The sequence below is a fragment of the Enhydra lutris genome, unplaced genomic scaffold, assembly GCF_002288905.1.
Source record: "Enhydra lutris kenyoni isolate GAN:26980312 unplaced genomic scaffold, ASM228890v2 scaffoldscaffold4, whole genome shotgun sequence".
NCBI classification, from domain to species: Eukaryota; Metazoa; Chordata; class Mammalia; order Carnivora; family Mustelidae; genus Enhydra; species Enhydra lutris.
In genome coordinates, this window is record NW_019154088.1 from 24345499 (window position 1) to 24370889 (window position 25391).

At 42.1% G+C, this 25391-nt stretch overlaps 1 protein-coding gene across 1 annotated transcript in view; it reads right to left on the bottom strand.

The window, feature by feature from the left end:
- LOC111140633 (syntaxin binding protein 6) overlaps window positions 1–25391 on the bottom strand; it is a 251147-nt gene that overhangs the window by 163742 nt on the left and 62014 nt on the right. Inside the window, exon 2 of the mRNA XM_022492830.1 lies at window positions 3338–3526. Coding sequence (XP_022348538.1) covers window positions 3338–3491 — 154 coding nt within the window. The 5' untranslated portion in view covers window positions 3492–3526. The remainder of the gene's footprint in view (window positions 1–3337; window positions 3527–25391) is intronic.

Consider the following 25391-nt stretch of genomic DNA (forward strand, 5'->3'; position numbering starts at 1 on the left):
ACAGCTAAATAACCCAAGAAAGATCATCTTATTTCCCCTGCTCTATCATCCTTCTGGATTCCTCCAGAGGATATGCAATTCTCTCCAAAAATAATAACTCTTGGGATCACAGGCCTCAACCTTACAGATTTTAAATTCTGCCAGACACTGGGGGGGTGGGGGGTGGGTAGAGTTCACACATACAAAAATCAGTAAGACATGGGATATAGAAAACACCCATGCTTATATGCATATGTTGGCAAGCTTTGAAAGCTGCGATAGTCTTCCCTTAAAAAAATGTAACTCTTGGGACGCCTGGGTGGCTCAGTTGGTTGGACGACTGCCTTCGGCTCAGGTTATGATCCCGGAGTCCCGGGATCGAGTCCCACATCGGGCTCCCAGCTCCATGGGGAGTCTGCTTCTCCCTCTGACCTTCTCCTCGCTCATGCTCTCTCTCACTGCCTCTCTCTCAAATAAATAAATAAAGTCTTAAAAAAAAAATGTAACTCTTTCTGCTGTTTGAAAAGTGGTTAAATACTATTTGCAGACGTTGCCCTAATTTGAGCACATTCTGCCCGTTCAGAATGGAGAGCTGGTTTTCATCAGGCAAACTGCAAGAGCGGAAGAGCCTGACCTCCCAGAAAGCTTGGTGGTTCACACTAATAGCAGGAAGGATGCTCCCATTCCAGGGCTCTGCTTCCACTTTGCACCCACCTACGTGAGTGGATCTACAAAGAAGTCATCCTTAGACCGAGAAGGAGAAAAGGAGCAACCCAAAATCCAGCATAGTCTTTTAATGAGGCTGCCCTTCCCTCTGCTGGGAATGTTTGTGGCACATACACCATCTCTTTTCAGAACCAGGGAGACTCTACTTTTCTCGCAGCTCTGGCTTCTTTGAGCTGGGCCAAATTCTCCTCACATATGCATTCCCATTACTGCATTTTTTTTCCCTTTTTAGCCTTTTTGCAGTTAATAATCATATTTATTTTAGTGACTAGTTGATTAATGCCTGCTGCTCCATTCCCCTCAAACAAAGTCAGCTTCGTGGGTTTTTCTCCTAACCGTATATACGCCCGTGCCTAGAGCACTCGGCACATAAAAAGTACTTAATAAATATCTGAGTAATTAATTACTTGTTGATTAAAACATCACCTCATCAGAGATGTGAGCGATACGCCTCTAAGCTTCACGTAAGTGAGAAGATAAAGAAGACTGTTCCCTTCTCAATGAGAAGAAAAATCAAACTGCAAAAAACTTGGGAGTCAAAGTTGGCCTGGTCTTCTCCTGACGCAGCTTCCATTAAACCATCTGCTTAAACGTGAGCTCTACTTTACCAACTATCATCTCCCAATTCAGATCCATGAAGAGGAGAAAGGCTATCAGGATAAACTATTTTCCTCTGTCAGAATTGAATTCTGAAAAAGCAAGTCTCATAGCTTCGAATTTAAATGTAAAGTCTGGGTAATCAGCAAGGGAAATGCCGTTACTGGAGGAGTCCAAGTCAGGATCTCCCGTGGCAGGGGGATATGGTTCTGCTGTTTCTTGAGACAAGCAGGCAGAGTCTCCGTTTCCCTCTTGCAGACTTCATAATCAGAAATAGGCTGACAGCAGCATATGCCTCACATGCAAACAGACCGCCGGCTTTTCCAGTTAGAGAGGTACATACCAGGCAACACTCTAGGGACTCTTAGATCATCCATCTTTTCTTCAACTACCCATCTTCAAGAAATCTCCATGAAACACAGACCAAATAGAAATTAAAAAAATTACAATCACTATGGGTCCCTACTCAGCTCATGTTCGGCTCAGCCCAAACATACACATGAATTTACTGTAATGCATCTATTCATTATCAGTGCAAGCAAAACTCTAGAATTGAAATTTAAGACTACGAAGATGTTTTGAAGACCTGAATCTCATTAACAAAATACTAGGAAGGTAATCAGGAAAGGCTACTTCTTTCTTTCACTTAGTCGGTAGATATTAACCGAGGGCCTATTATATGCCAAGCACTGCCCAGCATGCTAAGGAAATGCAAACGCCGTCCAATTATAACCCAATTTTACTAATCTAATCCTTATTTGGAATTCAGAAAGGAAGACCAATATTGGAAGGTCAATTCTCTCACACTCATTTAAATGAAAGCTTTTTCCTAACCACTGAAGACACATTCTTACCAAAAGGTTATGTTGTCATTTTATTATAAACTGAGATACAGGGGCACCTGGGTGGCTCAGTTGGTTAAGTGTATGCCTTCGGCTCAGGTCATGATCCCAGGACCCTGGGATCAAACCCCCTGTCAGGCCCCCTGCTCATCGAGGAGCCTGCTTCTCCCCCTCCCTCTGCTGCTCCCCTTGCTTGTGCTCTCTTCCTCTGTCAAATAAAGAAATAAATCTTAAAAAGGAGATAAACTAAAATACAGTCTTATCATTATCTCTATATAGTCTTCTTTTTTTTTTTTTAATCTTTACATATTCTTTCTGGAGCAAACCTATCTACACACTGAATTCTGATAAAGATCAGATGCTTTTTTTTTTAATTTAAAAATGGGTGAAAAAAATTAAGTTTTATTCCCAAGCCACAACTGAAGGAAGGAAAGATGAATTAAGGTAAGCTTAATTCTTCCATTGGCCAGTTACAAGACATATTATTCGATTTGTTACAAATGCCCCAGGTAAGTATTCAGATTAGTATCACCACAACTCCATGGAAAACTTCTCCAAATTTTATCTCAAAAACTTGGTATGAATCCACAGTAAATCCCACACATCTATAATCACAAGCAGAAAGAGAAAAAATAATCCAACAAAATTCTAAGCTTAATAGAACAGATGCCTCTTCCTGACAAGGAACAGCTGTCAGGCAAAGCAATGATTTGGGAGCTGAGTCTACTTTCTCACATTCCATAAGGTGTCAATATTTATCTTGAGACAAACTATTACTGAGTACTAGCAACTGTTAAGAAAAAGAAAGCCAATGAAACTCAGGCTGCTAGTAATGACAATTACCCAAATACAAGGAATTATTCTAAGACAAGAAATCCTAGAGGAGAACCCACTTTCTGTCAATGTCTTCCTGAAGGAAAGTCTGGACGAACAAATGTGTCTGTCAAACCCTTAGCAATGAACTGGAAAATACATTTAAAGTTGAACTTCATTAACCTTTCCCATACAAAGCAACCTCAAAATAGAGGTGCCACTAGTAAATAAGGACCAGAGAAGAAAACAGAGAAACCGGAAACAGGAGTTGGGAGAGCAGATGTATACAAAAGCTGGGTATATGACCCTCTTGGACACCTGAGAATTAAATGTTTTAAAATGAAGCTGTTTTAATAATATCAATGTCTGGCTTTCATTACCTGACAGGCAGATATATGTTAAATATTCTCCTTGACCCCCGGTTGCCAAGAAAGGAATCTTCTTCTTTGTCCTCCTCTTGACTTGGACAGCTCCCAGCATTCTTTCATCAAGAGGTGCAAAAATTTCCTTGCTGATGGCAGACTTGGCACTCATTGTAGAACAACTGAGGAGGGCACACAGTGAGTTTTCTAAAGAAGAAAAAAGAAAAGACAAGTTGAATTGACAATATGGTGAGGCTCCTATCAGAGTAAGCGGCAAGTTGATTTGCAGGTGAAGTAATGTCCAATTTGTTGTTTAAACTCGTTCCCTTGCTTGAAATGCACTGCAGAATCTTGAAAAGTAAGGTCTTCCCATTTGTGCTGTGAAAAATATAAAAAAAGAAAGGAATGCTGATGTACTCACTGAAAATGCCAAATACTACGGAGATAAACAGCTCAAAATGTTTTACCTAGCACGTTGGTCAATCTCTATCCCATTTGTACCTAACTGTAACTGGCGAGCAGTACCCACCCTCTGCCCCATTCCTATGCCTCCTATGCCATAAGAAACATGGTTTCACATTTCCAGTTGAGAAGTCTTTCCACTACCCAACAATCCTTAAAGTCACGAAGTTCTTTACGCTCCTTCAAAATCTCTGTTAACTCTAATGTAAATCCATTTCCCTAATTCTATTCACAGTGGAAATAATTATATCATCTTCTACATAATAACCCTACATGCAACAGAAGACCATTAATTTAATCACCCGTTAGCTGCTCTGGATCATGCTAAATAATTAATCCTTATTTATTAGCCTTTTTTCAATAGGTCCTATTTTCCAATGCTCCTCCGCATATAGCTGCCATGCTCCGGACCATTGACAAATTCTCCACATTTTTCTTCAGCCAGAGTGGACACAGAATTCTAAAAAAAAATATCTGACTAAGGCTAAGTATTTTGGAAATGTTTCCCAGCAGTTCCCACATGTCATGCTCTTGTGGATAACTGGCAACGTGTGCCCAATAATTAAGAAGATAAAGCAGTATGTTTCTGACTCACAATGAGTCCCTTCTCTCCCCACTACCAAACTCACATACATCCAGTCCCCATGTTATATTTAGTTTTTCAGAAGTTATACCTCCCTAATGGTCTTAATTCTGCTTCTTCGTGTCTATTATATTCAAGATCAGTCTGAATTTTAACCTTCTCATTCAAAAACCTCAGCAGCGACTCAAGTAAACGTTTTCTGTCCCATCATCCTGGTCACAGTCTGTGCCTTAATCGGTAACCAACATTTGTTTAACTAACAAATCAGAACTAGAGGGGCAGACAGGTGCTTGGGTTGGCCATGCGGATCATACCGAATATTCAGAAAGCCCGCAAATGGATCAGTAGCACAGCGCTACATGGTAACAGCAGCTCAAAGAGTTGGGCAGCCTGCTGCAAAATTGAGCCACTGGCAAACACCTACTACCTGCCATTTCTAGGCTCAGTATTAGAGATACAAGAATTATTTAGGACACGGTCCCTGTTCTCCAGGAGTTGATTGCTGACTACATCTAAGTTTTTTTTTTTTTTTAAGATTTTATTTATTTATTTGACAGACAGAGATCACAAGTAGGCAGAGAGGCAGGCAGAGAGAGAGGAGGAAGCAGGCTCCCCGCGGAGCAGAGAGCCCGATGTGGGGCTCGATCCCAGGACCCCGGGATCACAACTTGAGCTGGAGGCAGAGGCTTAAGCCACTACATCAATGGTTTTGCTTTAGGGGGGAAAACCAGAAGATCATCCCTCCTAATGCAAGATTCACAAATGATCCCAACATGGCTACCCATTAGGAACTTTGTCGTAGGAAAGATATATATTTAAAAAGAGCATTCCTCTGGCTAAAAATAAATAAATAAGTAAATAAAAATAAAAAAATTTCTCTTAGTTTCAATTCTGTAACAGAACAGGTTTTCTTAGTGGCACCAAGAATAAAGAATACAAAGTGCTGCTTTTTATTATATCTGCCAATATCTCCACTGCATATTATAGAGGTCTACAGCCAGATGTATTTGTGCTCTGATCGTGACATTTTATCAACACTACCAGGTTCTCCATACTGGCTGAGAACATTATGACAACACTGTAGGGGGCCCGGCTTTCAGTGTGCTCACCACTAACTGATACCCTGTGATTTTCCAGAAGTTAGCAAACAGAACTCTCCCCACTATGATTTATCCGGTGACTTTCCTAGGCAGGGTGAGGGTGTTATAATTTATAGGGACATTTTTAAAAGGAGAGCAAAGCGGGACGCCTGGGTGGCTCAGTTGGTTAAGCAGCTGCCTTTGGCTCAGGTCATGATCCCAGCGTCCTGGGATCGAGTCCCACATCGGGCTCCTTGCTTGGCGGGGAGCCTGCTTCTCCCTCTGCCTCTGCCTGCCATTCTGTCTGCCTGTGCTCGCTCTCTCTCCCTCTCTCTCTGACAAATAAATAAAAAAAAAAAAAAAAAAAAAAAAAAAAAAAAAAAAAAAAAAAAAAAAAAAAAAAAAAAAAAAAAGGAGAGCAAAGCAAGGCCTCTCTCACACTTCTTACCCTTTGGGGACATGTGAGAAAGAAAGCCAGCGGGAGCACAGCGGTTTCCAACACTCTATAAGCAATGCAGACAACACGTCATATCCCCAAACTCACCAGGCATTCTCTGACCAGTGCCTTTCTAACTGTGGTATGGCTTTTGCTTTCCTATCCTAGATTCACATTTTTCTAAAATTGTGGTTAAAGAAAAAGCTGTCATTTGATTGCGATTGTGTCAAATTTGCCAGGGGGAAAAAAAGAAGGAGCACGCATGTTTTACCAAACTCTTAGAAAATTCTCTTCTTCTTTTGAGAAACTGTTAAGAAATGGAAATGACCTTTTACTATTTTTTGTTTTTAAGATTTACTTATTTATTTTAGAGAGAGAGTGCACACACGTTCACATGTGCGAGTGCATTGGGAGAGAGGCAGTGAGAGAAGGAGAGAGAATCTCAGGTAAATTCTGCAGGAAGCGTGGAGCCTGACAGGGGGCTCAATCTCAGGACCCTGAGACCACAACCTGAGCCAAAATCAAAAGTTGGATGCTTAACCGACTGTGACACCCAGGTGCCCCCCCACCCATATACTGATATTTAATAGCCAAGCACAAAAATAACAAACAAAGCACGACGAAAAAACAGGAAAAATAAAACCAGTAACTTCACTGAGCACAGGTTTTGGAATCAAAACAAACCCGGATTCAAATTCCAGCTCCAATACTGAAGAGCTACATGAGACTGCGTAAAATCTCTTAAAATTCCAGACCCTTGGTTTACTAACTGCAACTAGAGATCTTCACCTACCTCATGGAACTATTGAAAGAATTAAATGGAATAGTGTATGCAAATCTCTTATTCTAGTGCATGAATCATAATAAACTCTTAAAAATGGAAAATTTTAATTAATTCTACTATAGTATGAAAAATAAAAGACCCTCTGAGCTTGCAGAAACTGAGTAAATGTAGCCATCCATACCAGCAGGGATTTGTAAAAGAGAAACTCAACTTTACCAAAGCTTCTTCCTCATTCATGGTATGAAACTCTCTAAATATGGATACATGGTCTATTTTATGAAAAGCTCTGTATTGTTTTCAGGATGAGGAATTTATAGACTTCACCCTCAGGAAACTCACTAGTAGGAGATTACTAAATGCATTCTATGGGAAATTGTCAAAAGTTTTTGTCCAGGACAATAATATTAGCAGCCCTATGCGACTGCACACGTGTGTATGTTTTTAACACCACCCTGGGAACGGGACTGTACTGTGGAATTTGTGTTTTTTTTTTAATTTTTATTTATTTTTTAAATTTCTTTTCACTATTCCAGAATTCATTGTTTATACAACACACCCAGTGCTCCATTCATAATACCCACCACCAGGCTCACCCAACCTCCCAGGAATTTGTGTGTATGTGGTTTTTTTTTTTTTTTTTTAAGATTTTATTTATTCATCTGACAGAAATCACAAGTAGGCAGAGAGGCAGGAAGAGAGAGAGGAAGGGAAGCAGGCTCCCTGCTGAGCAGAGAGCCCGATGCAGGGCTTGATCCCAGAACCCTGAGATTATGACCTGATCCGAAGGCAGACTCTTTAACCTACTGAGCCACCCAGGCGCCCCAAATTTGTGTTTTAAACAATTCTCTAACTGGTTCTCATGCAGCCACCCTGACACCTAATTTGAAGCCAACCACCTAATGAGGAGCTAGGGGATAGAAAGGAATGTATTCTTGGGAAAGAATACAGGAAGAGATGTACAGGATTTTCTCTCTTGATTCAAGCAAGCGGCTTTATCAGAACCTACCTCTTGTTGGTAAATCAATGTCCAGCCCAAGGCTGGGAACCCCACTATAAGGAGACAAGATGAATACAGCATCAGTGGTATGCCACTGACCAAAGGTACTCTAATCTACATCGTGCTGAAGGTAGCAGGATGTGCCACCCCAATATAGGCCACCCCAAAATAATGCCACTTCAGTATTTTAATAATTTTGAACTGAAGGCATCTGGAAAAAGTGAATGTGAGCAGAGACTTTGTCTGAACTCCCCTCATCTACCTGAAGACAGATCCTCTAAAAGGAACTCAGTAAATTCCCTACCCAAGAGTTTCATCAACCAGAGAAGATGGTCGCTTGTCACAGGAGAGGAGACTAGAAGAGGACACCACACCCAGGACAGATTTTCTCACAGACTATCACATTCCCCATTTGTTCTTCTAAGGGTGCCCTCAATCTTTCCTAAAAATCATTTACTCTAGTCCCCTAAGAGTCCTATATCCCTGTTCCCCTTTCCCTATTGGGATGGTCTTTAACCCTGAATTCCAAGGATTTTCAGAGAGTTACTCGTTCTTTCCTGGTATCCATTAGGATATGTGCTCTTCCCAGGTATCCATGAGGCATATGTGCTAATAAACTTTTATTTTTCTCTTATTATTGTCTTTTATTATAGGGGTCTCAGCTAAGAACTCAGAAGGGTAGAAAGAATATTAGTTTTCCTTCCCCACAACCCCATGGAGGTTTTTTCTCTTCCTGGTCTACAGCTTCTATAGGCTATAATTACAAAGCTTTTCCATCCAAGAAACCAACCTACAATATGATTTGCAAGTCAAAGCATCTGGCTGCCTTAAGTGGTAATTGTAGAAACTAATCTCAGTTAGTTTAATATTTCCCAGGGCGTTTCTATCTATCTTCTTCTTGCTGTAAGCCACCTAATCCATATCCACTTTTGTTAGTATGTGGCTACTGTGATGGGGGCCCTCCACCCCCACAAGTAACCAGGAAATGGGATTAACTTTCAAAGAAGGAACTTTAAAATCCTATGATCTCAGGATTCAGCAGATGAAGTACATAAGTAAAGGGTACAGATGGAAGATGTTCTTTCCTTCCAGGAGAGGAATGGGCACTTGTCCTCTGTGGTCAGGAGATAAGGATGGGTGTGAGGGGCTCCAGCAAGTAAAAACTGCAGATGCCCTTAATCATAGTTGCTCTTTGCAGCTATCATGCAGGCTGGGGGTATAGCCCACAGGCTTCAAATATTTCTCACCTGAGTTGCAAGAGCCCCTTTGGTGAAATACAGTCATCTGTTTAGCTTAATATGATCAAGGCAAACTGACCGCTCTAAGCTCAGGAATGTCCCTGTCTGGGTGCCATGTGCAGCATGCAATCTTCCGATCACATTTTTGGCGCTGGCTGTGCCGATATAGAAGTATTCTGCACTGGACAGTTGTGTTCCCAATGCCAACGAGTAACCAGAATCCCTGGTTTTAGACATCACCTTATTTAACCAGTGAATATGACTTGACTCTAAGGTGGATGCACTCAAAGCAAGCTGATAGTAAGTTTCAGGATTCTCCAATGAAAGCGATGCCTGCCTAGGAGACTTTGGGAGAGAATCAGCTGGTTTTCTCTAGTACATAGGAACTCTGGTGAGGTGACTTCCAATAACTTAGAAACTGGGGCACCTGGGTGGTGCCTTCGGCTTCGGCTCAGGTCATGATCTCAGGGTCCTGGGATCGAGCCTGCATCAGGCTCTCTGCTCTGCAGGGAGCCTGCTTCCTCCCTCTCTCTCTGCCTGGCTCTCTGCTTACTTGTGGTCTCTCTCTCTGTCAAATAAATAAATAAAATATTAAAAAAAAGAAAGAAAAAAAGAAATGCGAGAACTAAGGTTCTCCTCCTCACCGCCACTTCATGTTTGAAATGCTACACACGCAACTTCAATCTGATGACAGTAATCATGCATCCAGCTCCCTCTGCCTTCCTGGCTTTGAATCATTTACCTAGCTGCCAATGGAGCATTTCCACTGAGAGTTAACCTAGACTCTGCATTTTCCTTCAAACCCTCCAATCACAATCTCCCACTCCCCGCCATAATAAGTAACCGAACACCAAGTCCCGTGGATTTGATGTAATCTTTCTGGACTCCCCCAGTTCCCTCTCATTCTCACATCCTCTGGTTAGGAGTCTCATCATCACTAGCCAGAATGATCCTGATGCCTCCTAAAAGAGCCCCAGCACTGCTCCCATCTTACTCACAAATGTCCCTCAACACTACCTAGTATAAGATTCTAAAGGAAAAATATGATTCACATTTAACTGTATTTGTTTCTTCTCTATGCTTTGGGTCTTGACAGAAAAACACAATTACCTCAATAAGAAATGGGTCAACGTTGTAAGTACTGAAACCAAAGTGGAGAAATGTTAAATTGCTTTCTGTAAACTCCACAGTATACGAACTCTAAGTGTTACAAGTCAGATGTTATTATGCAATCATTAAACCTAAAAATAATCTAAAAATGTTCATTTTGTTCCCAAATCCAAAAACTTCACCTGGTAGTTAGAAAACACACAATGTGTTATGCAGTGAAAAATCTATTTTTTTATGGTTTCATATATTAAAGCCAATGAGATAACTGGAGGTCAAGTTAGTTCCTTTATAAAAGTTTACTCAGGTAAGAGTTACTGATTCTAAATATGCAAAATTTCTACTTAGACAATGTCACTCCTTGATAAGATAGTTCAAGATGGAAATTTTGCTCTTTCGCTTGTAAACATGCAGAAAATTTAAACAAGTTGGACAAAATTTCAGTCCATCAGGCAATTTTTCCATGTAGTTCAATTACTACTCTAAACTAAAATTTGTATTAGTGGAATCTAAAGATGGAGTCTGATATACCACTAAAAGAGTTAACTTTAACTGGTATAAGGTGGTATCTCAATGTGGTTTTAATTTGAATCTCCCCTGCAATTGCACTACTGGGTATTTACCCCAAAATACATATGTAGTGAAAAGAAGGGCCATCTGTACCCCAACGTTTATAGCAGCAATGGCCACGGTCGCCAAACTGTGGAAAGAACCAAGATGCCCTTCAACGGACGAGTGGATAAGGAAGATGTGGTCCATATGCACTATGGAGTATTATGCCTCCATCAAAAAGGATGAATACCCAACTTTAGTAGCAACATGGACGGGACTGGAAGAGATTGTGCTGAGTGAAATAAGTCAAGCAGAGAGAGTCAATTATCATATGGTTTCACTTATTTGTGGAGCATAACAAATAACATGGAGGACATGGGGAGATGGAGAGGAGAAGGGAGTTGGGGGAAATTGGAAGGGTAGGTGAACCATGAGAGACTATGGACTCTGAAAAACAACCTGAGGGTTTTGAAGGGGTGGGGGTGGGATGTTGGGGGAACCAGGTGGTGGGTATTAGGGAGGGCATGTATTGCATGGAGCACTGGGTGTGGTGCAAAAACAATGAATACTGTTACACTGAAAAGAAATTAAAAAAAAAAAGAGTTAACTTTAATTTTGTGATAACATTCAAAGTGGGAAATTGCAATCACTGTAAGTCTATCACTCTTTATCTTTCAAGACAGAAACAAGGTCTGTGGAATGGGCTGTGTGGTGTGAAACCATATGGGAATGGAAGACCAAGAAACAACATCTTATGAACTCTGACAAAGATCAGAACTAAATCAATAAGTCATACCAACCCCCCCAAAACAACAACAACAACAACAACAACAAAAACCAAAACCCCACAGAAACAAAAAACCCCCCCAAAACATAAAATCCCCTAAAAGTATCTTGGAAGGAGCTAGAAATTCCAAATAGGAAAATAAAAATGATAGGAATAAACGTTAAAAATATCCTCTATTCTGGGGTACCTGGGTGGTTCAGTGGGTTAAAGCCTCTGCCTTCAGCTCAGGTCATGATCCCAGGGTCCTGGGATGGAGCCCCGCATCGGGCTCTCTGCTCAGCAAGGAGCCTGCTTCCTTGCCCCCCCCCCCCGCCCCCCGCCTGCCTGCCTCTCTGCCTACTTGTGAACTCTGTCTGTCAAATAAATAAATAATCTTTTTAAAAAATCCTCTATTCTGTTAGAAAAATACTTGTAGATAGACACAGAAATACCACAAAGGACAAATTCTGAACAAAGACTGTACATCAATGTCATCTGAAGTGCCCAGGACCCGCTCACAGAAGGCTCTAGGGGGCAAGGGCCTGGACTTGTTTTCTTGATGATCTCCTTATTTATTCTGCTATACCACGAGTTCAGAACCAATGTCTTTGGGGTTTTCCCTCTGTATTTAATGAATTATTTATAAAATAAGACTCCATAAACACTTTTTGAGAGTACATGGCAGATACTCTCTGAAGCCCTGGTAATGAGTCACTGAGGTTTGCGTGGCATTACATGATTTACAAAACATTTCCTCACTCAATTCCAAGTGTGGGATCAAGATAGCCACTAAATGTATCTCCCAAAGTTTGCTGTAAGATTGTAAATTAGGACTTTTAGGCATGTGTTTTTATGAATGGTAAACTATGCTATTTTTTTAACCCACTCCTATTGGTCCAGGGATACAATTTTTTGTATACAAATTTTTTCTCACAGAAATTAATATTTGAATTCAACTCCTTGAGCCAGCAACTCTACTACTAGGGAAAATGACAAAAGCATGTATATCTGTGTGTATTATAAATGCATGCTCACTTCAGATTCATTTTTAAGAGCAAAACATTATAAAACAACCTAAATATCCATTAATAGCCAATCTTCATTGGTTAAATATAGTATAGCCACCACTGAACAGAATATTACACAGTTCTCAAAATTCATGGCATAGATCTGAGAAAAATGACCAGAACAGAATGAAAACAAAGAAGTTACAAAACAAGAATGAGCTCATGAATTATAGGCGTATATTTATATGCATAAAGAAATGTCTAGAAAAAAGCTTGCCAAAATGTTAATATGAATATCTCTGGATTTCAAAACCAGAAAATAGGTCAGAAATTAATTCTACATGGGAGTTTTCTTATTCCACCATAATCTGACTAGAGTGTTCCTTTAAACATTTTGTTTTTGAGGTAATGCTTTCTCCTCAAATTGGAAGACATACCAAAATATATTTTATTGAGACCTAATTATTGGTCTGACTTTCTTTTTGGCTCTAGTCCAGACATGGTGCTGGGAATCCCAAAGGTGAGACTGGGTAAATTCCCACTTCCAAAGAGCTGTGAGGAAAAGGAGCAAATGCTGTGAAGGTTGACAAGGCCCAGAAGGCATTTTTGTGAGAAGAAAATGGCCCTTTTCCTCTGAGACAGTGCAGCTCCATGCTAGGGCCCGTGGCCTGGTGAACGGAATACCAGCCACATGTCAGCTTGCGTTTGCTCCTCTGCACACACATCTTTGGAGCAGTGCACAAAACAGCACAACCATACACAGAAGCCTCGGTCATGGCTTCCTTACACTTTTCAAGTGTACAAAACCTTTAAAAACCCTAAAATACAGTTTAACGCCTTAAGAAAAGGGAAGAGGGAGATTTTTTTTTTCCCCCCACCATTAGCCTACCAAATACTATAAGACCTGGTTGGCTTTCTTTTCCTGTATATACTAACCCTTCTTGTGTAGGAGACATCATGTTCACAGGCTCCTCCAAAGCCAGTGACTCACGTCTGCTTCAGTTATAAATCTAGACTAGATTCATCTCCTCTTTCCGTGTTTATATGTTCAGTGAGCGCATTATTCTTGCTGGTTTAATATTCAGAAAACAAACCCTGCTCTACACCCAGACACCAAGACCTGTTTACACAAGTTTATTTAGGTTGTGGGTGGACTTGTTAACCTTCTTGTCAATCACTATATCCCAACTTTAACAAATAATAAAGCCAAAACCACCACCAACAACAACCACCCTGCCAGAAACATGCCATTTGGAGGATTTTTCAAGGTGTTGTGAAGAGTTCACGAGTATCACCCACTCCGAGGGATTCAGTCTATATTAGAACCACAACATTCACAAATTTAAACCCCAAGGGCTAGTTTAAATTGGTTCTTCAGTCCCTATATGCCGACGCCACAGTAACGGGTAGAAATAAAGCACCAGGGAAGGGTGGGCTGGTGTGCACTCACTGGATTATGACAGGACTGTCAATCCACAACGAATTTAATCGTATCAAAGAAGAACAAAGGGCTGGGAAAGAAAACAAGCAAAAGGAGCTCAAATTGTCGGCATGTCTCAGTTTTTGAGCACTCATTCCCGTGGTGTCCAACAGCTAGTTGGCAAGCTAAGAAAACAATATACTGGCCTGGAGAGCATTGTTTATAGCAGACCACACTGGCAATTGACAAATCTATTCCATCCAAATAGGGACAAAGCCGCATGAGGATAGACAACGTGAAAATAAACATTTTAATCATGTGCTATGTTCTGCACTGCTTGCTAAATTAGTAGGTTTCTTTTACTTGCACTGAACATAGAAGACCAAGGCAAACACTAAGCCCATACATGATAGAGAGTGAAAGATTTTAAAAGGGACAGCAGCCCTCCCCAACAGAGTCACTTGTGCTAAACCCCCACTTCAGGAAACCAAGAGTTAGTATCTAACCTTAATTGCTGTCTCAATCCCCCAGGAATGTAACCTTAACAAGGCAACCAGGAATTACCTGGTCAGCACCCCTGGCTCTTCACGGGGACTATCTGCCTGAAACAACACATTCTTTTTCTTTTCTTTTTTCTTTTTTTTTTTTAAGATTTTATTTGACAGAGAGAGAGAGATCACAAGTAGGCAGAGAGGCAGGCAGAGAGGAGGGGGGAAGCAGGCTCCCCGCTGAGCAGAGAGTCTGATGCAGGGCTGGATCCCAGGACCCCGAGATCATGACCTGAGCTGAAGGCAGAGGATTAACCCACTGAGCCACCCAGGAGCCCCGAAACAATGCATTCTTTGCTAATGATTTCCTCTTTTAGCCTTCTTTCTGCTTGACAGCCTGATGGGACTACTTTCTTTCTTTTTTAAATACCTTATTTATTTGAGAGAGAGAGAGAGAGAGAGTGAGTCAATGTGAGTAGGGGGAGTGCTAGAGGGGCAAAGGGAGACAATCCTGAAACAAACTCCCCACTGAGCGTGAGCCCAACTAGGGAGCTCAATACTAGGACCATGAGCTCACGACCTGAGCCGAAATCAAGAGCTGGCCACTCAGCTAACCGAGCCACCCAGGCGTGTGGATGGATCTTTCTATAGCTAGATGGGATGCTGGCTAATTCATGATCACTGAATCAAGCCAACTGGATCTTTAGATTCATTCAGCTGAAATTCTGTCATTTAACAATGACTTAGGTCATAGTTCAAGTGCTTTCCTTTCACAGGAGGGGCTTGATTCACACTGAAGTTTATACAGAAGTTATATGGATTAAGATAAAAAAAAAAAAAAAAAAAAAAAAAAGACCAAACAGATCAACCATCCAAAACAAAGAAACAAATGAATACACTCTCCAGTAAATACAAGTTGAGCCTTTTCTATCAGATATTTGTTGACTCAAATCTCAGGTAAATTATAAATTCTTTTGATTCAGCTACTTCTATTTTAGAACAGACCTGGAATAAAACACTAAAAAGATAACAAGCCTTTTAAAAAGACCCTCCATTTTTTAAGTGACCTATAAAAACCTAAAATATGGCTGAAATAAGTTTACATAATATTTGCTAAAACTCTGAGGAAATCTCCTCAAAAATACTCTCCATATCCAACATTAATTTTAAAACAGTATTTCCTACTGAAATCCCTGATTTGAAGAAAATCATCACTTCAGAATTTCTTAAGAGTGTCCATAAGCTTTCTGTAATTGCTGTTTTATCAGTGTTTCACTCTGACATGAAGTCCTTCACAGTAACAGAGAACAGAAGAAATGCAGCCCATCTGTACCCATTGTACATATTTATCATGTCAATTTAAAAGGTAAGGCATTCTGTCCTGAATTCAATGTCTCAGTTTCACATAGAAGATTTTCAAGAAGGTCATCAAACTCTTTCAGCTCACGAGGATCCGCCAAGGACTGTAATTTTAACTTTTTTTTTTTTTTTAAAGATTTTATTTATTTATTTGACAGACAAAGATCACAAGTAGGCAGAGAGAGGCAGGCAGAGAGAGAGGAGGAAGCAGGCTCCCTGCCAAGCAGAGAGCCCAATGTGGGGCTCGATCCCGGGATCATGACCTGAGCCGAAGGCAGAGGCCTTAACCCGCTGAGCCACCCAGGCGCCCCTGTAATTTTAACTTTAATCGGTCTCCCCGATGGCCCACCTCATTATATGCCTGTGCAGTATAATGTGACCAGTGCTGGAAACATTCCCACTGAACCGCCAAAAATTTTCCCTATCAGCTGCCTCCAATTCTGAAGTGAGATACCAACACTTAGATATGGGACTTTGGAATTTGAAAATCCTCACTAACATGTTTGTACTGGGGTGGAGGGCAAGATTCCATTTTACAGAAAAGGAAACTAAGGCTCAGAGTAAGTAGTTAAGTAAGTTGCTCTAATTCACGCAGCTTTAAAAGGGCAGAGCAGGGATCTGAACTCAGGAAGCACTGATTCCAGGAGTCTTGGCTCTTCCTCACTATCTCATTGAAGAAATGAGAAGGGTCGGGAAAAGTGAGGCAGAATGCATTCTAGGTAAATCAAAATAAATTCATCTCCTTCACAGTTTAACCTCTGATCAGCCCTGCTTTCTAGTGGACAAAACACTGTTATCATCTCTGCCCAGCCCCTACGAAGATAATGTATCAGGCTGTAGTCTAAAGTCATTCTTTCTGGATATCTGTTCATCTCGGCTATGCATGTCATACTGTGTAGCTGGCAGAGAGGATCACGTAATCTAGTTAGAATAGAGCTTGTTTTGATTCCACAAATAAAAACCTGGGGAGCTGGTAAAACGGCAGCAGAGAGTCTACAATAGGTCTGTCTCTGTAAACAGGACAATGTCCACTGAAGTCTCGTCACAGTTGCTCACTCCCCTCCTTGGGAGACCAGCAATGTACAATAGGAGTCCACTCCTGGGAGGGTCTTGGATGGCTGCCATAAGGCAGTTTTATGAACCTTGTAGGCTATTTCCCAAACCGGAAAAGGCTTAAATATGAAAGGCACGTATTTCAAAGGTTTCTGCTGGTTTTCAAGGGAAACCTCTTTCCACTTCCTCTGCTGTATTACCCTCCTCTGGTATCTTAGAAGCACAAGTTGGACTCTCCTTGCTGCCTCCTTCCTCATACTCTCTCTGTGCCTTCTATCTATTATGACCAGTGCTTCAAGGAACCTGAGTGGCTTCCCTAGCAGCAATGCCATGGCCTTCACCAAACTGACAGGCTGGCAAAGGAGAATTCCATCCACTTGACTTTACTGAGAAAGATCTCAGCAAGACCTTCCAGATGAGTCACTGCTGAAGTTGATGGTGGTCTAGCACACCAGTTCTCTCACTTGAATCATAAGAAAGCTGAAGTCCAAAGGGAAATTCCCAAATCACAGCAAGGCCAAAACTAGGGCTGGCCACTGCTTTCCGTTTGGCTACAGTGCTCTTCCCAGCAAAGTTATTGGAGCCGTCCCAAGTTTGTGGAAGGTGAGAGCACTTGGAATGTCACAACGGAGGTGGAGAGAGAGAGAGAAAAAACCTGATATATCGCAGTGAGGATTCTTCTCAGATTCATTCTTTTTCTTATGAATTGGCAAGAAATTAAGGATTGGACTAGAATAGCTCTCTACCCATTGATTTCAGAACCTCAACTTCTGGCTATCACCTTTTATTCTCTTGACTTTTCACAGTTTATGCTTTCTCATTTGGCTGCCAAGGCCAAAAGCAATGATGGCCAGCCCAAGTGAAGCAGCTTGAGACAGTCCAAGAAGCAGAATAGTTTTGGCCAAGACCCAACCTGCAGGGCTCTGTGCTGACCCTGACTCACAGGAGCCCCTTCTCCAGTCTCAGCGCTTTGAGCCACTGGAAGGAGAACACCGCCTGGGCAAAGTCACATGTCCACTGTCAGCCTGGGAATTAATGCTCTAGTTGTGGTGGTCTCCTGAAAATACATGCTAACCATGCCAAGAGCCTAGATCAACTGCTGTTAAGAGTTTCTTAGTACCTGTTCTAGGCTCTGGGAGACAACAGAATAAGAAAACAGGAATCTGTCAAGCCCAGTTCCGGTCTGTGGAACTGCACCCTTCAGCCTCAGTACAAAAACACCACCAGGTGCCTGCAATCTGTAATCAGTGCTCTATTAAAATGCTCTCAGAAATGCCAGAATTATCCTGATTTCCACATGCAGCTGCACAAGGTCCTGTTGGGTAACTGAAGAGTCTTTACAGGTTCACTCGAGACTCCCTGGAAGCAGTAACATAGATCTCCTTGGTGGGGATCCAGCACCCAATCAATGGTGGGAGGAATGGGTAGGCAAACCTCATGTGGGAGGAATGGGTAGGCAGGCAGGCGTCCTGCTCTGGACACCCGGATGCCAGAGGAGAGCCTGCAAATCTCAGGCAGACTCAATGTCCATACGCAAATGTAGGCTCTACCCCATTCAATCAGCTCTTCTGTCAGTGTTAACCCCTTTTTGAATCAGCATGTTCCAAATAATAACTAACTTCTGACCTAACTAGTTGTGCTGTGTTTGACAGGGAAGAAAAATCAACCAATTTAATATGACTCTAATACTAACTTGCGTTAACACTAGTACAAATTTATGGTGTCACACATTATCAAATTACAGAGATATTCAAAACACGTGATCAGGCTCACCATCCACGACTGGGGCCAAGTTTTAATGGCCATTTCACCCATGCTCTGACCTTACAGATGCTGGATGGTGAAAAGAAGGCTAGATTTGGGGCGCCTGGGTAGCTCAGTGGGTTAAAGCCTCTGCCTTCAGCTCAGGTCATGATCCCAGGGTTCTGGGATCGAGCCCCACATCGGGCTCTCTGCTCAGCGGGGAGCCTGCTTCCTCCTCTCTTTCTCTGCCTGCCTCTCTGCCTGCTTGTGATCTCTGTCAAATAAATAAATAAAGTCTTAAAAAAAAGGCTATATTTGTCATCAGATGATCTATGTCTAAGCTCTGCCTTTGCCTTTACTTTGTGAATAATTAGGAGTAAAATTCTGTATCTCTAAGAATTGTTATCTTCATCTTTTTTTTAAAGATTTACTTATTTTATTTTATTTATTTATTTTAGAGAGAGAGAGAGAGAGAGAGAACATGAGCAGAGGGAGAGGGAGAGAATCTCAAGCAGATTCCATGTTGAGTGTGGAGCCCCATATGGGGTTTGATATCAGGACCCTGAGATCACCACCTGAGCTGAAACTAAGAGTCGGATGCTTCCACGACAGAGACCCGAGTGCCCTTGTTATCTTCATCTTTAAAATGGGATAGCATCACCCACTTCGCAAGACTGTTGTGTTGAAGGAGGAGGTTAGAAAGTCAATTCTCTGTGTCAGCCTGCTCCCACCCAGGGTGTCCTGGTCCTTGAAAGGCAGACAAGCATGTAAGCATGTCAGTTTAGATCTGTAAAAGCATATGCATGTCACAGTGCATCCTACAAAGCTCCCCTCAAATGATACCTTCCCACCTTGTGAGGGAAGCAGAGAGGTCCTGTCTCTCTTCGACAGGTAAAGCGAATAAGGCTCAGAGATGGGACCTACCTTGATGACTCTGCTGGACTTGGCCAGGAAGGAGAGGAGTTTTCCTCCTGCAATCCTGTCCTGGGTCCACAGTGCCCCTCCTGCCATATGGAAATGCCTAACAGCTTATGCAAGAAACTAATGACAGAGCCAATTTATGCCCCAATATGGACGGGAGTATTGTGACTTGGGAGAGATGAGGAACTCTGTAGACATAAAAAGAAAAGAGCAAGAAAAGACACAAAGAGCAGAGCTGGGATAAGTACAGGATTCCTCACTCACTCAATTTGCAGTACTGTCCCAGACACCAAGGGGAGCATGGTCAACACAATCCTTCCCCTCATGGAGCTTCCATTCTAGTGGGTAAGGACAATCCACAAGCAAACGGACCAATGTGACAGTTGAATAGAAAATCAATTTAGACAGGTCCTGGGGGTTCAGCAACTAAACCAAGGGATAAAGAAGAGCAGTCACTATCATTCACCATCAGCTATCAGACAAGGAGATCAAACACTGTGGAGCCAAAGCTCTTCAAACCTTCTAAGCAGATGTTTATCTGATTCTGATAAATATTTCTGTTCTGGCACATATTGTCCTGTGTCATCACAGGTGACAAAGAAACTCTACCTAGGGACAGTCCCTGCCTTCCTTCATTCAACACACATTCAGTGAGTAATTACTATGACCTGGGATCCACACAAGACATGGAGATTACAGGCAAATGAAATATATTCGCAGTAAAAAGAGTCAAGAAGAGAGACAAGGAACACAGGCAGGCAGCGGACTACATGGGAATGTAAAACCTCCATTCCACAGCCCCAGGAGGGGGAGGTACTTTAATCCTTCAGAGGCTGGTGATCAGGAGATACTTAACTCTGTTAAGCTTACCCTCAAAATGTAATTAAAGAATTTAATTAGGTCTGCCTGCATGGATTACACAGGGCGATCCGCTGCCACAGAAAGCCACAGAAGCTGCTGGCTCTGAGCGAATGACCTAGCACATATGCCTCAGCTTCCACCTGTGATCTGCACGAGGGCTATGGCCTGGACTGCTGCAGCTAGGAGACACACACACCTGCCCTGAGGTGAGTGTGGAGGATGCCGCAGGGACACATTTCTGAACAGACCCTATATCTTCGCTGAACAGCGAGAGGAAACTCTGGGTACGAGCATGGGGTATGAGCATGGGAAAAAAGAACTGGTCATAGGAAAGCTGCCACAGGAAAAAGGTGTCCAAAACAATATAAACTCAACTGTCCATGGTTGGCGGGGGATGGGGAGGTGCAGGGTAAGGGGGTGGGGTGGGAGATGAAAGAAAAACTACTTTTAAAATGTTCAACCCCTCACCTGTTAACAGAAGAAGGAGGTCTGGATAGACCCTGAGGTTATAAATGGGTAGTTTGCAAAAGTGAGTTTTCCTGGCCCATGCACATTTAACAAATATGTATTTGAGGTAAAACAAACTTCCAGTTTCTCTTAAAAACTGGATCTGGCAACACTCAGCCTGCACACCCCCCATCCCAAGCTATCACCATCTCTACAATCCCCAAATTTATCAGTCCACTCTACTCCCATTTTTTTTTTTTTTGTCCAAACTAAGACTTAATAATGTCAATTGATCTTCATCTAAAATGCCCTTGTTTTTTCTTATATCTGGCCTTTTCATTAATTTATTCCTCTCTGGTTATTGACTATAAAGAATCTGGTGTAGATTTATTAGCATGCTTGGGAAAGTTGTAAAAATGTGTAAGGAAGGAAGAGCACAGTTTAAAAAAAAAAAAAGGTCCTGTTCAAAGGGAGAGTGAAACAGAGATCGAGAAAGCATCACATGAATTTTGAGGAATTAAACCAAGGGCATCAAAATAAACAAAAATAAGCCAAATATTCTTATCACATAGTCATCTCAGAAGTTTTAATAAACATTTTATATTCTCACACATACACCTCGACCCCTGCCAAGCCAACTGCTCCGAGGAAGTGCCACGGAACAGGCTCTACAGGCACAAGTACAAAGTAAGGTAAGCTGGGGAGGGTGGGGACTCGACCAGTCTCCTACACAGCCAACTGGAACAGCCTTCTGGAGGCCACTCCAGTTAAACTTACCGAAGTTCTGAAAATAGGCACAAAAGCAATTCTACTCCTAAGAACTTATCCTAAGAAAATGGAACACAAGGGCAAAGACACATATTCATCTACTCTTTTGGTGTTCTTCTTTTTTTTTTTTTTAAGATTTTATTTATTTATTTGAGAGAGAGAGCAAGCGCAAGCAGGGGTAGTGGCAGAGGGAGAAGCAGACTCTCTGCTGAGCAGGAAGCCCAAATGCAGGGCTCAATCCCAGGACCTTGAGATCACGATCTGAGTCAAAGGCAGATGCTCAACCAACTGAGCCACCCAGGCGCCCCTTCTTTTGGTATTCTTAGAACAGCAGCTTAGTAGTTTTCTTTCCTTGATGTCCTATTTAATCTCTACATATAAGCTTCAAGAATCAGTGTTCCACAGAAACATGAGAACTGAAATATCACCTATTCATGTTTTCATCCTTTCAATCAGGCATTTCAATGACTATCTACCATGTTCCACGTCTGCACTGGAACTCAAGATAATCATTGCACATGGAGCTATGGCAGGGCGGGCATGGTCAGGAGACCGTGCTAGAAGCAGTGCTGGACCACTACGTGGCCCAGTGACTACTGCTCTCCTAAGCACCCCTAGTTCTGGACAGTTGTGTCAATGTGATGGCTAATGGAATGGTTTCTCATTGGGTAAGCTCAACCAATCCAGCAAAGGCTGGGATACCCTAAAGAGAAAGAGGGCAGAGTTGGGAATTAGGAACTTTTCCTAGCTAAATTAAGACTAAACAAATAACCTATGTTAAAAACAAACAAACAAAAAAACAACCAACACTTCAATGCTTTAGTTTGAAGTTAGATGGTATTGGTTGATGTCTACAGCACTCCTTGATGCTTATTTACGAAATGACTATGCTGATTTCCTGTATTCTAATTCTACTCCTAATTTATCTTATAGTTCTCAGTGGTATGTAAATATAAAGACAGCTCACTGTACTCACGGAGATAGAAGAAGTGCAAATGATTAAATGCAAATGCTAAAGTCATGTCAATACAGTGCAGAAAACTAAATTTTAGGGTTTTTTTTTTCCCTATGCAATTAACTTAGAAACCACATGGAAATTAGCCAAGAAAGCAAGCTCAGAAATAAACAAGCTTGATTACAGAATCCAAGCCCTATAGATACCTACTCTATTACAAAATTAGAGTGCTCTAAATTCTTAACAAGGGTAGAAGGGAAAAAAATTTGAAAAAATTCTGGTTTGAGATGTATCCACTGAGCTGATATTTCTGTTCTATGTCACATGATTAACTACTGAAGGACTCATTAAAAACAACAACAACAACAATAAAAAACCCAACAAAAACAAAACCCCCTCCAAACCAGATTTTAACAAGGAAAGGCACAGGAAGAAAACAGAAGCTACACCCAACAGACAACTTGAGAGTAGTTGTTGAAGATCAAGGAACTCATTTCATGGTAAAAGAGTAGAGGAGACAAGCAAAGGATTTAGGAGTCAGGGCTCCTCTAAGAAACCTTCCTAGTTCCAAGCATGTTGCCAGCAAGGAGGCGTCCCATCACCAGATTTGGGCTCTATTCTACTAGACAGAGTGTAGGCTGAGCCAGTGACACCCATGTATGATGTGGCTTTCTTACGGTTAGATTAAGAGGTGGCAATTTTTTCCCCCTTTTAAAAACATGACATTAGAAGTGTTCACTACTGCACACAGGCTATGTCGGTGTTGTATGTAATATGTAATCCACAGATTGGGGAAAGGCTAGACTGATGGTGAGAGGACTCAAATTGAAATGGACATCACTGAGAATTGTGGATTCAGACTGGATGATGCTTCTTAAGTGGCCTCTTGACTGCTCCTCAGTGTAGCAGCTGTGGTCTGGGATGCTTCCTGTTGGGGAAAGAGTAAGTGAATGTGTGCTTTTACGTATGAGAAACAGATTGCATTAGAAGAGAGAATCTTTGGTACTGCGTATAGGAAATGAGTTATGGGCCAGGCACAGAAGGGATATACTGGATAGGTCCCAATACAGGATTCCTCGTTTCTCACTTTATACTTCGGAGGGGAGCTGGCCAGTCTCCAGCTTTTATGAACTATATGGGTACACATCCCTAGTCCAAGCTGGGTAGAACAGGGGAGGGCCCTTGACCAGATTGTGAAAGGAAACTGAGCTCATGCCCCAAACAGCAGTGGGAGCTGAAGCTTTAAGGGTCAATGATGATGTAAAGAGAGGCTGAGAGGAGAAGACAGATCACACAGAAGCAAAAGTTACAGACAAAATGGATCTGTAGATTGAGTAAAGGATGGTGCAGATAGAGCACTCGCATGAGAGGGAGATAGAGAGAGAGAGAGAGAGAGGGAAGGAAGCATCCTGAGGTGACTGGGTTTACCTGTTTCCAATTTCTACACAGGGTTATGAAAAACTATTTTCTTTACATGAAATGAATTGTTGTAATTTGTTAACAAAAAACTGAAAGCAATGAACACTGGCAAACAATTAAGATCTGCAAGTATGTGTCTTGCTTTCTTTATTCAGATATTAGGCCTAATACCTGCCCAAATCTGTTCCCCCAGGTCACCGGGAGAGCACCGTCAGATCAACGTCAATATGTAATTCATTGTTTCTGAGGGGCGTGGATAGTAAAATGACAGCAAGTTCAGAGTTTTAAATAAATAGAGAACTTGCCTTGCCTGCGCTAGACGCTCCCCTCACTGAGCTTTTATTGCCCCTAAAGGCAAGACAAATCCAGTCAAAAGACATATTAATGCAAAATGACTTCTGTACTTTATGTAAGGGGAAAATCAGCCAATTCAAGGTTATGATTCCCATAAAATCAAACCACACTAAATATGTCATCTAAAAAAAAAAAAAGAAGAAGAATGCCTAGAAGACAAACCTTGGTAACAGACAAGTAGATCTCTCAGAAGTGCCTTTTCTCCATGACTGCACAGCCTCAAGGGCCCTCCTCCTCACACAGGGCTTCTGGCTGGGGAGCTGGCAGACCACCCCCACCTCACCACATGACCTCTACATCCACTCCCAGCTCCCAAGTGGCACAGTGGTGCCCAAGGCACCTGGCGGCTTCCTCCCAATATGGTTCCTCTTTCACCACCACTGCTTCTCTCCAAGCTGTGTTAGGTTTCCCCTTTTATACCACGTGTGCACAGCTTTGTCACCGGGCTTAGCACTTCAAAGGGAATCATGATGCACTCTGGCTTTCTTCCAGCTTCTCCCAGCAGCTTTCAGTCTCCTTCACAAACTTCTCCACTACTTTTGTTCTTTCCTGAAAGGTGGCTATTTATTCCTCTGGGTTCTACCCAATGTGCTCCTCTCTCTGAATTCTATAGTCTCCCTTGCTAGCCTCATTCATTCTTAAACCTCAAGAACCACCAATAGGCTGAAGACATACCGTGTCTACATCTTCTGACCATATATTTGCAGTGAATTTCCACCTGGATGAGCCACAGGCACCTTGAACTCAATAAGCCCCAAACTGAGTGGATCATCTTCCCCTAAATGGTTTCAGTTCTATGTTACTATCTTGGTAAATGGCACCACCAACCACCTGCGCCAGAGATGCAAGCTTCTCCCTTAATTCTTCCCCCTCCTGATTCCCTCTGACCCATCCCCTCTTCCCTCCCCAAATTCTAATTCTAGGCTCTGAATCTCTCCACATCTACCCATTTCTCTTTCTCTCTTGTTCTGGCCCTAAGGAAGGCTGCCATCACCTCGTCTGGATGGCAATCTCTGAACTGATCACCTGGTACCCAGGACTGCCCCCTGCAATCCACTTCCTACAGTGAAGCTAGAGCTCCTTTCCTGAAATGCCTAGGGCAGATAACCTATCAGTGGCCTCCCGGCCCAAAGCCACCCCTTTGTATTCTGCTCTGTGATGCTGGAGCTAGATCGGCCAACCACACGTCCCAGACTCCCTTGCAACTGGCTTCTTGTTAAATTCTGCTAATGGGAGCCACTGTCAGGAGACTGGAAGACAGAGGTGGGGAGAA